General features: G+C 39.6%; 1 protein-coding gene across 4 annotated transcripts in view; it reads left to right on the top strand.

Moving 5' to 3' along the window:
- Positions 1-4,503: 4,503 nt before the first annotated feature.
- The window catches only part of LOC124132831 (Golgi-specific brefeldin A-resistance guanine nucleotide exchange factor 1-like), a 46,094-nt gene continuing 33,932 nt past the window's right edge, over positions 4,504-16,665 (top strand). For all 4 annotated transcript variants that reach the window (XM_048392436.1, XM_048392438.1, XM_048392435.1 and 1 more), the window contains exons 1-11: positions 4,504-4,800; positions 5,679-5,789; positions 7,487-7,556; positions 8,117-8,248; positions 9,469-9,587; positions 10,269-10,377; positions 11,244-11,353; positions 13,036-13,311; positions 14,349-14,555; positions 15,255-15,411; positions 16,116-16,336. In XM_048392436.1, coding sequence (XP_048248393.1) covers positions 5,691-5,789; positions 7,487-7,556; positions 8,117-8,248; positions 9,469-9,587; positions 10,269-10,377; positions 11,244-11,353; positions 13,036-13,311; positions 14,349-14,555; positions 15,255-15,411; positions 16,116-16,336 — 1,500 coding nt within the window. In that variant the 5' untranslated portion in view covers positions 4,504-4,800; positions 5,679-5,690. The remainder of the gene's footprint in view (positions 4,801-5,678; positions 5,790-7,486; positions 7,557-8,116; positions 8,249-9,468; positions 9,588-10,268; positions 10,378-11,243; positions 11,354-13,035; positions 13,312-14,348; positions 14,556-15,254; positions 15,412-16,115; positions 16,337-16,665) is intronic.

Raw genomic sequence — 16,665 nt, 5'->3', positions numbered from 1 at the left:
AGCATATTCAATGAATAATTAATATTAGGACATGAGTGAGTGAGTTGATTTTAACGCCGCTTTGAACAGTATCCCCATTATATGACGACGTGTCAACTTAATGTGTGAAGAAAGCCCGAAGTGACGCAGGTCGCAGATGTTTACCACACTGGTTAAACCCAAGAACACGGGTAATGTGCTGACAGACCTAGAAACAGTAGCATCGCGTAATGGGACTCGAACCCAAAATTATACTTTTCCGTCGTGTCCATGGGACGCCAATCTCATTAAAATGAAGGGACGCAAAACGCTGCACAGCGAATTTCAGTGCCTAAGACGACTGATGATGATACTAATGACGACATTATTTTAAATGACATTACTCATATCATTGTTTTTGTGTTCATTTCGCATCGTTGCAGTCAAAACGGGGAACTGGCCAAATTTGCAAATCTTGCTTCTGAAATAAAACCCGTAAAACAGCAGGGGATCATGCAATATACAACCACCCATGTCGGGTTAACAGGATTTGACCGTAAATGTTAATACTAAGTATGAGAATTTAAGATAAGTGTTGACGACAAACATCCTATACAAGATTGTTTCTGTATGTAAAACTTAACACGAAACCACATCCTATATATAGTTTGCACGTGCCTCACGCAGTAGCGCCACGCATGTGGGTAGGGTGTGAATTCCTGACTTTGACACTTTCAAGGAAGGTCAATTAATCTCTGTGGACCATTATGTCTGTCAGTCTCATGTATTCTGCTTATCGTGCAGTTGTGATTTACTTGATAAAAAAACAAAATTGTTTGTGTATGAACAAGCGATGCTGCGTCTGCAACGCGCGGAGCGTCTACGGTCTATCAATGGACATGCTGGAAACTGGCTGAAGTCCCCGTTTCACAGGTCACCGACAAGAGGATCAGAAAGATTGATCCGAAGCCAGGCTCTACGACATCAACCTCAAACGGCGAATCAAATTGCTGCAAACTTTCATCAGGCTACTAGAGTACGAGTTAAGGGTCAAACGATAGGAATCTTCTACATGCAGCTCACCTCCATGCTCGACGGTCACGTGTCGCCCCTTACAAATCGTCATATTGCCAACAGACGTCAACGGTCAACTCAACCTCGAAACTTGGGTAATCGTCGCTGGTCACGTGTCATGTTTTCAGATGAGTCCCGAATCACTTTGCACTTCCTTGACTGGCGTGGTCGTGCCTGGCGACGTCGAAGTGAACCTCAAGCAAACGTCAACCTGAGACCTCATGACAGATTTGGCGGTGGATCTGTTTTAGTGTGGGGTGGCATCACTATGACTGACTGAACCCCACTCTATAGTGTGCAAGGAAGGGTTACTGGCCACTACTATTGGGACAAGACGATGACACCCTTTGCTGTTGCGTTTGGAAGTCGTGTAGCTCGACGTTTTGTCTTTCAGGACGACAACGCCCGTGCTCACCGTGTACAGAATCGTCAATGCTCACCTCCTGCAGTAAAACATCCATGGAATGTCATGGCCAGCAATGAACCCAGACCTTTCTCCATGCAACACGTCTCGGACATGATAGGGAGACGTGTGCGTTAACGTCATAGGCCGCCGACCACGTTGGCTGAACGTGGCCAGACGCTGCAAAAAGAATGGGACCGACTTCCTCAAATCGCCATTGGGAGACACTCACGCCGTATGCCTCGTCGAGTGAATGGATGTTTGACATATTGTGTCGGTCTTACGCACTACTGATCCAAAAACGTCAACTTTGAAATTCCCCATCTTAAATTAACCCTATCGTCCTTCAAGATCGTTGGCGGTCATTGCATCTACTGTTATACACCAATAGCGATTGTAATGTGTTCCCAATTCGTTCATTATTGTCATACAACTATTACAAGAAACTAATATCTCTTACAATTTTGGAAATTTTAAGTTATTTCCGCGTATCCCCTACGCTTTCTACGGGTATAGATATGTCGTCAGCATCCCTATTATCGCTGTTATTAACTTTCCCTACTCTTTTTAGTATTAGTACTTAGTCAGTTGGGTTAAATCCCACTTGGAACGGTATTCCAGTTATATCAAGGCATATTAGCTTATTGTGAGAGGAAACCCCGGGGTGATGCAGGTCTCAGACGTTTACCACGAGTATGGTGCTGACAAACCTAGAAACATAATCGGGGCGAACCGGGATTCGAACCCACAATCATAGGTTTCTCGCGTCTGACGAGTGGGCCAGCCATGTTCCAGTGGTTTTTGTTTGTTGTTTAACGCCGCTCTCAGCAATATTTCAGCCATATGACGGCGGTCTGTAAATAATGGAGTCATAAGCATCGATCCACCCAATGCGGATACGATGACATGCATCAACCAAGTCAGCGAGCCTGACCACCCGATCCCGTTAGTCGCCTCTAACGAAAAGCATAGGACTTCGCCTTTTACGTCCAGTAGTAGTAGTAGTAGTAGTAGTAGTAGTAGTAGTAGTAGTAGTAGTAGTAGTGTAGTGTGAATGTTGTTATTAGATAATTACGTCGCCTCTTACGACGAGCATAGGACTTCGCCTTTTTACGTCCAGTAGTAGTAGTAGAAGCAGCAGTAGCAGTGTGACTGTTGTTATTAGATAATTATGTTGCCATGTATGTGTTTCTATGCTGACAACGTTTCATCAATATTCAATTTTTATATTTTATCGCTTATGAAATGTAATTGTTCCATGTACACCATTGTCCGTTGAGCATTGTGGGTTAAAAGTTGTTTGAATTTACACCAAAAGCCACAATATATATGATACTGTATACAGAATTACAATAAACTAAAACTAAAGTGTCTACGTCCACTTTAATATTATACTGTTCGTGTTTGTGCTCACGTTGAATGCTACTATTATGTGAACCAGGTGGTATATCTCACTGTAACTAGGCAGGTCGACATCTATTTCAGCTGCTAACGGATATTTCTGTTATTGAACATTGCCTTATACTAAATAAATGAAGCCTTATCCATTTGTGGTCTTATGAACAAATAACGGGAAAAGATATGACTTAGGAATAAGAAACCACCCTGTTTCGAAATTAAACGAGCTAAGGGATACAAAAAAAACCATTCGCTACCAACTCGTCAGATTCTATGTCAAGCCTACGTACGTACTCTTCTTTCAGGGGGGTATGGGTGGCCCAGTCATCAAAAGAAGTTGGACCGACTTTCCTGTTCACACGATGTAATGTGTAGCATGCACCAAATTGTATACAACTTGTTGTACCGTGTGGATGTCCTTTAAGGCTGCAATTTGCTTTGCAGAGTTACGTCCCTTGGACACACAAGAAACCTGTGATTGTGGGTTCGAATCCTGGTTCGCCCCGATCATGTTTCTAGGTTTATCAGCCCCATACCCGTGCTCGTGTGTTTCACCAAAGTGGTAAACGTATAAGACCCGCATCGTGTCGGGCTTCCCACATAAAGCTGACACGCCATGATAAAACTGGAATATTGTTCAAAGCAGCGTCACACGTACCCAACCAACTCACTGTTCTTTCAGTGGTTGTTTAATTGTTCATTTCACTATTCTACTATTTCAGTACAACATATATTTTGCCTTTTTTGTCTTTATTGAAGCATTGGTTGTCCTGGTATATTGCAAAAAACAAATGCGAGTATTTTTTTTAAAAGATGGACTGAAATATGAACACAATTAATATATTAATTGTACATAGTGTTTAAAAGGTACATCGCGTAAATATATATTGTTTTAAAGCTGATAATTATTTCAATTACTTCAGAAGATCTATATATTTGTCTACTCGTGGGATATTATCAAAATGAATATAAAACTGAACATAGTTTGTGAAGTCGAGTCGAGCTATTGCTCAATGGAATGTCGCAGTCAAGTGAGACGTTTCTTGAATGTAAGCAAACGCGCGTGTGCGTGTGAAGATATCATCGTACGTGGTCCTCCATGGCCAAGTAACAACCGCACTGCATACAACAAAATTTTGTTATTCATATAAGTTGTGGCATGGAAATGACAATCTATATTTCCCATTTTTTTCTAAACGGTCCTACTCTGTCGCAATAAATACACTCGGGATCATATTTATGGCCATTTTAAAAGTTCTCCTGGTGCACATTCCGATTGGATGTAGGGTACAGTAAAATGCGAGCGTTGACAAATGGAAACTAACAGATTAGACATGACACAAGTGATCCGATACTACAGGCCGGGTGACGAATGAATGTACCGCGATTTGAAATTACGCGTTTCCATCAGGATCATTAGTGAGTTGTCATGCATTTTGAGTCTGGATCGGAGGTTAGGCTTCGACACCAGTGCCTCGAGTCCGAATTTCCTATCTTCCCTTTTTACTACTATTTTTCGTCGAAATGAACTTCCGATGCATTTTCCCGTTCACTTCGTAAATAAAACAAAAAATCCGTATTGAACATTTACATCACCTTTTTCAGGAAACCGGTTTCACAACCAGCCCCGGTTGTTAGAGTAACCTCCCTTTGGCAGCAGACATAATCAGCGCCATCTAGACTATCACCACGTCACTTTCGAGGACGAAATAATGTGCAACATGGATTGATATTGTCAATAAGCATGTGTGTCCTATTGACAGTCACTGCGCAGACTGGATAGGCAAATATGACAGCAATGGTCCTATAAGATGTCGCCAACATAACCGCTGTCAGTTCGAAGATATTATTCAACGAAATTATCAAAGTGAACCAGTCAGCCATTTTTGTTTGATCAACCAATTATTTCTTGTTGATCATTTCTGATAGCGACATCTCAACTGTGATCGTCTCAGCAAGTCACACAGGTACTCATATTTTACCTGATTTGTGTATCGTTATCTGTTTGGTTTCATCGGATAAGGACAAACGTTAGTATTGTGGTTTTGGGGCTTGACATGTTTTACAAAATGTGACAGTCTTTGGCAAATGGGCCATTTGGTGACATGACGTTGTCTTATTAAGCCAGTCTAGTTAACGTCGACAGTATTTTACGCATGTGTTCTTGTTGATACTGTCAAAATAATTACCACACAATAAGTGATAATCAATTTTTGACAAAAACACAAATCGCAATTTGTTCTTGTGCCTCTAGGTAGCTAAAAAGGCATCATAGCTCAGTTGATTTGACAGTGTATTGTTGAATCCCGTTTAATGTGACAATGATGGGCCTTGTTTCAGAAACATAGGAACACTGCATCCAACAATGTGAAATTGAGGACTGTGCATAAATTTAAGGTGTCAATGATCTGGTCCCTGGCCTTCTAATTTATCTAATGCACTGTTTTGATTGTCATTTACACAATATCTGTAACTGTTGTCAGTTTCAATTAAAGCCAGATCTATCTTAACCATGTTAGCAACTGTAGTAGGGGGCATGTCTTATTATGTATACTGTTTTGTAACTAAATGTTTATTAACGGAAATAAACAGCTCGATTGCATAGCGACCATCATGACCATTGCACACATCTGCAAGATAATATTCTGATTACTTGGCCACCATGGCTACCAGACATTATTATTGTGTGAAGAGAATAAATGCCAAATTATATCTTTTTGCAGGTAATACTCAAGTTTTTCATATAGCTTATGTAATGATTAGTAGGTACTAAGATAGAAATACAAGTTTATTTTGTGAAGTTAAACATGAATAATTTGTCATCTCTCTCAACATGTTTAAACAGTTGACCTGCAGGATGAGTCCACCAAATGGCATCTACATTATCCAGGGGGAGATCTCCCTGGTTGTCACGGCAATGAGGAGGACATCTCGATGGGCAACACATACACATCATGTAAGCAAACTGTTGTCATCATGGCCTTCAAGGCTCGTGACCTTCTCTTCACTCTTAGACATGCATTCTGCCATGCTTTAGAATAGTATCAGTTCCACCTTGTGTCAAAATTATATTCTTTGCCTTTCATTTATATACATGATATATTGCGTACATGTTTAATTTATGTTACATTAAGCAAAAAAAAAGTGCTCTTTGTGCTACACAATATCCCAGGCCGAAAGACCTATTATAACCATGATGATGCATCTTGACCAACATTCTTAGATATCTTGCCTTTGTAACAACAAATATGGCAAAAATAGCGGGAACAGACCACTGAAGACTCCACTGATTGTCGAAGGAACATGTTTTTTATTTATAAGTTAAATGCCTTATTCACCATGTTGAAAGTTCTGATTTATCCAAAGCAACTTTAACCTGTTAACCTAGTCCTTGTAGCTCAAAATTACAATAACGATTTAGCAATAAACTCAGAAAAGGCAGGTAGTGTCAAGTTGATATTCAGATACAACCTCAAAATATTATGTGTACATTCTGATCATGATTATGGATGGTTGGGTTTTTTAAATAATAATTGTGTTTACCAGTAATACAAAAATAAATAATTGTTTCTAAACACTATTGGTATTCCTTGGTTGTATTTAACATTTATTAATTCAGTTAAACCTTCATGTTCGCTCTCAGTTTGGCCACTGAAGTGATTTTACAAAGAGCTTCAGCCTGTTGCTTCGCTATCCCATTCATAGGGAGATTGCCGTCAGTTACCTTTCCATGCAACATTTGACCAGTTAGTGTTTAATATTGATCATCCTGGCCTTCACTGAAATTGGGCATGAACATGATGAACTTAGGAATTTTCATATATACATGTATATTCAATTTCAAACATGTCATATTGCACAATAACAGCTTTGGCTAGTGTTTGACAAGTTTGTTTTTGTTTCTAGAGCATCGTTACATGGACAAATACAATGCAGATATTTCCACATCTGTACATTCAAACATTCACACATGGATATTAATACCCATGGGGTAGAATATGTCTACAGCAACCCATGATTTCCCCATGATTTCCGTAAAAGGCGACTATGCTTGTGATAAGAGGTGACTAACAGGATCGTGTGGTCAGGCTCACTGACTTGGTTGATGCATGTCATCGTATCCCAATTGAGTAGATCAATGCTCATAACAATGCATAATGTCAATCACTGGATTGTCTGGTCCAGATTCAATTTTTACAGACTGCTGTCATATAGCTGGAATATTGCTGAGTGTGGCGTTATACAACAAACAAACAAAAATGGATATATTACGAGAGTGTCAGGCACAGCATACATCATGTACATTACTAAAAGACAGTTCCATGGCAACATTTTATTATTGCCAGTTTCTTTTTCAACGTGTTCAAAAGTGACTGCAAGAGGACAAATTTGTAGTTTAATCTCTTTATCATGTTTATAGGATAATAACCATGATAATTATATAACAATTTAACAAATACTTTTTATCATATTTATATGATTGCAACCAAATTGGACACAGCTTTTGTGTGATTTATATTAATTTTTCCCTTCGCTTCCTATTCATGCTAAGCAGACTGGGGGCATGGTTGTCAGTCCAGAGCAAGTCCTCATTACAAAATATGATGCAGTTTGATATTGTGTGTTGTATAAATTGTGAATTTGTAATTGCAGCAGGATGAAGACAATGATCCTCTGTTTGGCAGCTTCTCACAGCTTAAGGATGTTCTCAACAACATTGCAGGTACGTGTAATCTCAACAGTGTTCCTAGTAATGTGTGGGCAGCGCGTCACTGCATGTTGTTAATTCATGTTAGGTATAGTGTAATTTAGATCATTACCTCAACATTTGAAGTTATTTCATTGGTTCATGTAACTCATTGTTTTGAATATGTCTAGAAAGTATTCCTCCACATGAGGAATAATCAGTAGGTTTTTTTTCTTTCAAGTATCGTAATACACAGTGTATACGCTTGGGTTTATCTTGAAATCTCAATTGTTGATGGTCGTCCCCAGATGTCAGTGTTTCCCAAATGGAACATTTCCAATTCAGGTGTTTGTTACGGATATTATCTTTATTATTGTTAATGTTTTAACATTGCAAAGGTGACTAGTATACCGAGAACATGTTCTGTAAAGAGACAAATACTTTAATTCTTGGTTTTACAATATTGCGTAAAATGCAATCTTAAACTCTCTCTTTACCACATTTGCCTGTCACAGGCACTTAGTTTATAAGCCTAGATGAATCTCTGGTGTGAGTCTTGTTTGTACCAACTCACTGGGTATGTATTTTTCTTGTAGATTTAGATGAGCTTGAGCCCAATGTTTTCCTGAGCCCATTTCTTGAGGTTATTCGATCTGAGGATACAACTGGGCCCATTACAGGACTTGCTCTCACCTCCGTCAACAAATTTCTCTCCTATGGCTTGGTTGGTGAGTAGACCAGTACCTCATTGGCATGTTTTAGGAAATGTCTGTTTAATTTATTTAATTATGCTTTTGTCATGTGAGCAGTGGGCTAGCCTAGTAGTTAAAGCGATTGCTTGTCACGCCGAAAGACATAGGTTTGTTTCCCCATAATGGTCCAATGTGTGAATCTCATTTCTGGTATCCTCGCCATGATATTGCTTGGAATTTTGCTAAAAACGGAATAAAACCGTACTCACTCACTAAATTTTACCAAGTTTATGATTTTTGACAATTCCAGATCTACAAATAAACTGCCTTTTTGCGTAAAATACCCCCCCAAAGCTTTTCAAAACGCAATAACTTTCAATTAACTTGCGTATAGAAACACATGCATTAAATGAAAAACTCAATTGTTCGAAAACAGCACACGTAAATACCCGAAGAAGCTTTTTCGGCTAATTTACTTTCCAAGTCAAGCCTATTGTTAGAACCGTTATTTACATCTTAAACATTATTTCATTATTTTTTTTAAGTCTCAAAATGCTTACTCATTTTTGGAAAAACCTGATAGAGTGATGAATAGATGAGTGAAAAAATATTGGTTAAACAATGAAAAATGTAATAACCCAATTAAGATAGAAACCTTTGAGTAAAAACTCAGTGGCTCAAAAAGTTATCTGGAGCTCTGAATTCTTTGTGCAGAGTTGCATCCCTTGGGCATGCCAGACAACTATGACTGTGGGTTGGAATCCTGGTTTGCCCCAATCATTTTTTTAGGTTTGTCAGCACCATACCTGTGCTTGTGGGTTTCACCAAAGTGGTAAACATCCGAGACCTGCATCACTTCTGGGCTATCCTCCCACTTTATGCTGACAGTGACATGCCCTGATATAACTGGAATACTGTTAAAATGTTTTAACCCAGAGCTTCCCTCAAACCAGATTACTGACTGTCATGACTGTAGGATTTTTGAGGTGGTAACAGTAGTACAGTTGTTCTGTTCTCTATGCTCACCAGTATTAAAGGATGATAAGGGATTAGGTGGTCAAAATGGTTGCTAGGTAGTAATAGGAGGGTATGACCACCTCTTTCCTCTTTCACTTTTGTTTTCAGCGTGTACCAGGCTTGATTACTTGATTAAACATGTTAAACTGAAGGATGTGCCTTGGTAACAGACACTTCTTCTGACTTGAACTGGCTGACAGGTATTGTTTATGAAATGTACATCATGTCATTTTTTTTAGTTCCAACTCGAGAGTCTGCCTCAGCTGCCATTGAGAATATAGCTGATGCTGTTACCCATGCCAGATTTGTCGGCACCGACCCTTCATCAGATGAAGTTGTCCTCATGAGGATATTATATGTAAGTTCCTGCTTCAGTCGACGGTATGGGTGGCCAAGTGCTCTTCAGACTTTATTTTGCTGGTTTTGAGTTCAAATCCCAGAGTGGCCTTGGTAGCCCAGTGGTCTTCAGGTACTGCTTTTGTCTGTTGTGGGTTCAAGTCCCGTATTATGATCCTTGATCTGTCTGTCCAATGCCCATTATTTGTTAGGTTGAAGTACTTCCTCCAAGGTGGTGAACATCACTTTGAGCTTTCCTCCCTCATTATCCTGACAAGATGTGATATAACTGAAAAACTGTTCAAAGCAGCATAAACCTAACTCAGAAAATGAATCTTTTGTAACATATTGTCTCCAAGTGTCAGACTGCAGATTGACTAGGTTGACTAGAAGAATATCAAAATGGCCTCAGTTTGCCAATCACCTTATTTGAAGTTACAATAGGTCCTTATCTTTGGTTTGTTTGGTCCAACTGGATTATTTGAGTTACAGGCTGCCATCATATATCTGGAATATTGCTGTGTGCAGCTTTAAGCTAAAAATCCAACAGCCAAAAAACATATTTAAAAATGCAAACTGACGGCCAAGCCGATTTGTCTCTGAATGAGTTGCTGTAACAAACATTTGTCAGGTTATAGCAGTGTTATATTATACCTTTGGATACCTTGTGTTTGGAATCTAATGCCAACTCTCCATCTGCCAGGTGTTGAGGACTCTGCTGCTGTGTCCGGCTGGTGTCCTACTCACTAACGAGTCTGTGTGCGAGATCATGCAGTCTTGTTTCCGGATCTGCTTCGAGATGAGACTCAGTGGTAAGTCATGGTTCTCTCATTTTTGTATGATCGTGTATAATCTTGAGCCTTACTATCAAAGAAGCGACCCGTGAAGATCCCGGTAGAGAATACTTCTTCAGCAACCCGTGCTTGCCATGACAGGCGACTATGCTTGTCATAAGAGGCGACTAACGGGTTTGGGTGGTGAGACTTTCTGACGAGGTTGATGCATGTCATCTTTTCCCAATTACGTAGATCAATGCTCATGTCAATCACTGGATTGTCTGGTCCAGTCTCGATTATTTACCAACCACCGTCATATTGCTGGAGTGTGGCGTTAAACAACAAACCAACCCAATTGCGTAGATCGATGCTCATGATGTCAATCACTGGATTGTCTGGTCCAAACTCGATTGTTTACAGACCACCGTAATATAGCTGAATATTGCTGTGTGTGGCGTTAAACAATAAGCAAACAAACAAATCAAAGCAGTTTTGTTTGTTGGGAATAACTTAAGTTTGTCCACTGTATTTTTAATGATAAAATTTTGTTCACCAGTGCCATGTACACTTTGATATTTGTGTGTTCACAACTTACTCTCATCTATTTCCATTGATAAAAATGTGATGTTGCTGGGCATCACCATGTTTCTAGGCTATTAAAATGATGCTGAAATCAAGCATGCAGTACAAAAGGATTTGAACCCGCATTGTTAGAACTGTTTAGCTGAAAAGTATGTATGCTCAACAATACAACATTTTTTTGATGTATATGACACTTTAGTATATTTATTGGAAACTGACATCCATTTCCTTAGGAAGAAAGGTTTGAAGCAAATGTCTGATGTGTTTATATGTTATTGCTATACAAGTGTAGAATCCTGGATCTTTGTTACCATTAACAGAACTGTTACGGAAGTCAGCCGAGCACACCCTGATGGATATGGTTCAACTCTTGTTTACAAGGCTGCCACAGTTCAAAGAAGATCCTAAGTGGAGTGCAAACATGAAGAAGGTGATGATATTTCAGATTTCTAACAGTTGCCAGTCATGGTATAAGTTTACACAAGAAATTTTGTCTTTGTGGCACATTTAACAGACCCAAGGTAGTTTACAGGACAGAATAGAGCCTTGCTACCCAAAAAAGTTGTAGATGTTGTAGGAGTGACTCTTATGACGTACAGTTTTTTACTTAGAGGAATCATTTTACTTTAACACAACATAAATAAAGGTTTTGGGCTACAACCCAAGAGCAATCTTAGTTACTAGTTTGGAGCTTTGGTGCTCTCATCAGTGATCTTTATCACAGATTACAACTCCACTGCACTCAGGGTAAGCTTCATGATCAAAAAGTCCTGGCATCTACTTCAAGGGTCAGACACCTGCAAAGACACCTTCCGAGTCACACACATCACGCAATAGAGAAAGAACCGCACACTCAGAGATATTCTCATGAAAGCGGCAATCACATATCCACCACTTTAACCACAAATCAACGGCTGTACTGTGTCCAACCTGGATGACAGCTGTCACAAACAATTGTGTAAAATCTGCGTGAACATAAAGCCGGTCAACACCTTCAGCAGCGACACTACAGGCAAAAAATATAAATGCCATTTGCATTTTACTTGTAAAAGTAGAAACATAATATGCCTCCTAAGCTGCACCAAATGTGGCAAACAATACGTGAAACCAAACAACACTTCGGCACTAAACTCAAAGAACACTTTGCTGATATCAACCATCAAAGGGACAAACCTGTCGCAAAACATTTCAACTCTGCAGGACACTCAACCAGAGACCTGCACTACCGAATCATACAACAACTTAAAACAGACCCTGAATCAGTTCATAGCACGGCTAGACGCCGATCCATTGAACTCAAATGGATATTTGATCTGAAAACCATCCACCCGCTAGGCATGAATGACATGATCTAATCCTGGAATTCCCAACCCACCCACCTTTAGCACACCATGTTAAACATTTGTGAGACCTATAACTTAAAAACTACTGCACTATTCTTTTCAAATTTAGCAAACAGTTTCATTACTATGATTACTATTAGAAGAGGTGCAGTGCAAAGTTTGATGTTGATATGTTGATTTTCTAAGAAACTTAGAATTTTTACATGTTTTGAACTTAGAATGTTTGTTTACCTTCAACATTTGTGCGACCTGTAACTTGAGAACTACTTCATGGATTCTTTTCGAATTTAAGGAACACTTTCTATTCTAATAGGAGAGGTGCAGTGCAAAGTTTGATTTTGATATGTGTCTTTTGTTCATGTTTTGAACTTAGAATCTTTTTAACTTCAACATTTATGCGACCTATGACTTGAAAACCACTGTATGGGTTCTTTTCTAATTTGGGGTACTGTTTCTATACCGAGAGGAGAGGTGTCAGTGCAAAGTTTGATTTTCTGAGAAAATATGGCTTTTTTCATGTTTTGACTTGACTTGACTATTGTGTTTTACAAAATTTGGGTCGGTAGATCTGTGATACAGCTTATAAAAATAAAGACCTTAAACACAGATTGCATAGTTTAATTGAAACTGGATTTCAGGCCCCTGGTTGTTCAATATGTTAAAATAAATCGGCTTTTGTCATCCCTGCATGATGATTATGAGTTGAATATTTAAGTCTTTTACATGGTTTAGGCCAAAGAAGTCAGTTTGTGTTATTTTCCCAATCCAGTTGAAGATGAGAGCTGGTGGGGTAGACCCAACACGCATGTCGAAACGGAAACGGTCTCCAAAACCTCGGCCCAAACGATCTCACACCAATACACAGCAACCCACAGACAGCCCCCAGGGTCATGCCTCTATAGCAGAGGGGGTGGAGGAGCCCCTGGAACAGCCTGAGATTATGGACACCTCGTCCTTTGAACATATTACTTCAGACAGAATCATTGCCACAACACCTGTAGCACCCAATGGAGACAGGGTCATTGATATAACGAGGAGTTTTGAGGTAAGTCCTTGAATGTTTGTAGTTTCTTTTCAGGTTAATGATATTTAGAGGTTATTACATGGCAGTTTTCATATCAATCCTCAGCCAGTGGGTCGATATGGGGTTCGGGGTTTGATATGGGGTATGATATGAAAACTGCCATTTAATAACATCTTTGTTTTATACTATAACATCAAATTGTAAAGTTATATCTATTTTCACCTTGTTTGGAAGACATTGCCACAGGAAAGTTAGTTGAGCAGACGATGCACCAAGGGATGTAACTCCAATTTCTGATACCCAGACTAATATCAATCGCCCATTCAAAAAATATTGGTATGCCATATCAGCCCTACAGGGATTGTAATACAGGTCTGGTTATTAAACCCCCTGTAATATAACCCTCTCCATGTTGGCTCTAATACACTTGTAAAATGCCTCATAACATTGACATGTGTATGATGAACTAGTTTATTGCCCATAAGTCATCAACTTTACATATTTACTCCTGACTGGTTATCCAGGGTTACAGATTAGCAATATGTTAGACAGTCTGCTTTATTATGTTAATGGCGAAGCGACCTAAGGGTAACAGAGTTTTATTTTAATAGCTTCAAATCTTTCAACTGTAATAATGGGATCAGTGGGAATGTAATTCTCTGCTGTCTCTTCCTTCAACCAGGCACTTGATTTGCTGGTTATTTAATCATGCTTAGAAATGAGAAAAATTTTGATTGGTTATCCTGGAATAGAATAAGCAAAACCTCAAGACAGTTTGCTTAATCGTTAGAGCTTCCTAAGTGACAATAATACAACATAAAACTGTAAAAATGTTTTCTTACATCTTATCACTATTCGACAGAAGCCTTTTAAGGCTGTTTGTTTGTATTTTCTTGAAATTTCAAGATACATACTAAGTTGAAATTTCAAGATGCTAAGTTGAAATTTCAAGGTGCTAAGTTGAAATTTCAAGCTTCTATTCTATTCAGATAAATTGAATGAATTTCTATCTCTTGTATCCATGCTTCATGAGTTTACTATGAGTTATGTGTGTCTAGGCTGCTTCAAAGGCTGAGGAGGCCCAGCTACATGCTGCTGAGGGATGCCAGGCAACAGTTGTAGAACCCACAGAACAACTCCCAGCAGACCAGTCTGCAGGGGAACCCCCGTCAGACGAGGCGCTGGAAGACAAGGCACCGGAGGACAAGGCATACAGGGTCCCAGCAGTAACACTTACATTGCCAGAAGATAGTTACCAACTCAAGGTACCAGCAGATTGCACTGTATTTTAGTTGAACGGATGACCCAGTTGTTTCAGATCCCACAAGGTTGTTGTTGGGGCCGAATAATAAGTTCGTCCTGATTATACCCCTCGGTTTGTCTGCTCTATGCCATGTTAAGCCGACATGATGGGATATAACTGAAATATTGTTCAAATCAGCGTTAAACTGTACTCACTTTCTTGCTCACTCGTCCTTGTCGCTTTTATTTCTTCAAAGCTGTTGGGCAATGAATAAGAAGGATTTCGGAGATGAACATGAGATTTGAGGGTGTTATTAAGAATTTAATGAAATTTATTCTGAATCAATACTTGCAAGATATTTCCAGATTGAGACAAAAGATATGAGAAAAGTATTCATACGCAGTGAAAAGTCCAGAATACAGATCCCATATTACAGTATTTTGACATGATTAAAGAACACACTCCATTTGTTTTACAGTGTCTGGTGACACAGTACAGTACAGTACAGTATTGATAGTACTGATGAACTCAAACATTTTTGTGGTTCACACTTCTATGATTAGGATATCTAGTCTTGGCCCTAAGGAATAGCTTGCAGACTAGAAGGAAACTATGGAGAATGTTCCGGCAATTTTGAAACCAAATATGCCATTGCCACTTGCTGTTGCTTGAGATGTGTTCCGTCTTTAGCGTCTTTTATTTGAGTGTCTCTGTTTGACAGAAATCAGCGAGTGACTCTGAGCTGAACTCTGAAGGCGGGGATGACACTGAGTCTATAAACTCCACAGCAGACTCTGTGGACACATCCTCGGTCCAAGACAGTGAGTTCATCAACCCTCGAGGCGTGCGCTTCACTCAGCATCACTATGTGAAGGAAGGTCAGTGACTTTGCATAATTGAACAATCTTCAAACTGTTTGCAACTTGATCTTTGAACACCCTTCAAACTGTTCATAGTTGTCATGATCTATCATTATAGTCTGGAAGGTAATTTAAGGTACCGATGTTTACTACAATATCTGAAAAACTATCAGACCTACTCCAGTCAAAGTTGGTATGAGATTATTAAACAGTCATACATAACTGGATATTACATTTAAAGACAATTGGTGCATGAATAAAAAATCTCTATTTAGCTATCACTATATTTCATGAACAACCAGACCTGTTCGTCATGGGTGGAACGAGCATTCATTGAAACGGCCATCTGCATAATGCTACCCCTGCGTAGACCATATGACACAGTTGAACCAATCAACTCAACTCGAAAGGGTGCACGGGAATCACGCACGTTGAGACCCCAAACGCTAACACCGTATTCGTGCGTGCTTGATTCCCGTGCAACCTTTCAAGTTGAGTTAGTACAATAAAACTGCCATTAGTTTGGACTAGTACAAGCAACCGCAACCACGCACGCACGCACACACGCACGCACACGCACACACACACACACACACACATATCACTACAAAAGTGCAGTAATCATAAACACAATGTTAAAAATCCATTTCACCTCGACTAACCTTGCCAATACTAATGACAATATTTTTGACACCAGACAACATTGATCTCATCTCCTGCAGGTTCTGGCCCTCTCATTCCCTATGGTCTGCCCTGTGTGAGAGAACTGTTCCGCTTCCTGGTGTCTCTCACCAACCCCATCGACCGCCACAACACTGACGTCATGATCCACATGGGCCTCAGTCTGGCCACTGTAGCACTGGAGGCTGGTGCAGACCACATCAGTTCATTCAACTCTCTGTTGTATCTCGTCAAGGATGAGATGTGCAGGAACCTCTTCATGGTCAGTAGATTGTTTTGAAGTATTGGATATAACAATTGTACTTTCTTTCCAGTCTATTCAGGCAATATATTACCAGCTATTTAAGGGCCACATGATATAGTGGGAATACTGTTGACTGGCAAAATAAACAACTACACTCACTGTCACAGGGATATGTCTAGACCTGCCCAGAAGCCAATATTCGACCCCAAATCTGCTGCAAACATGACAAGTGTCATTACAATTCATGTTAATGTATATGATTAATGATTGATCCATTTTATGCGGGGGTATATGGTCATCATCTGGTCTGTCTGTCTGTCCATCCATCTATCTGTCTATCTGTCTGT

Source organism: Haliotis rufescens, unplaced genomic scaffold, assembly GCF_023055435.1.
Source record: "Haliotis rufescens isolate VD_foot unplaced genomic scaffold, xgHalRufe1.0.p SCAF_11, whole genome shotgun sequence".
NCBI lineage: Eukaryota > Metazoa > Mollusca > Gastropoda > Lepetellida > Haliotidae > Haliotis > Haliotis rufescens.
This window is presented reverse-complemented; position numbering and strand designations above follow the sequence as displayed.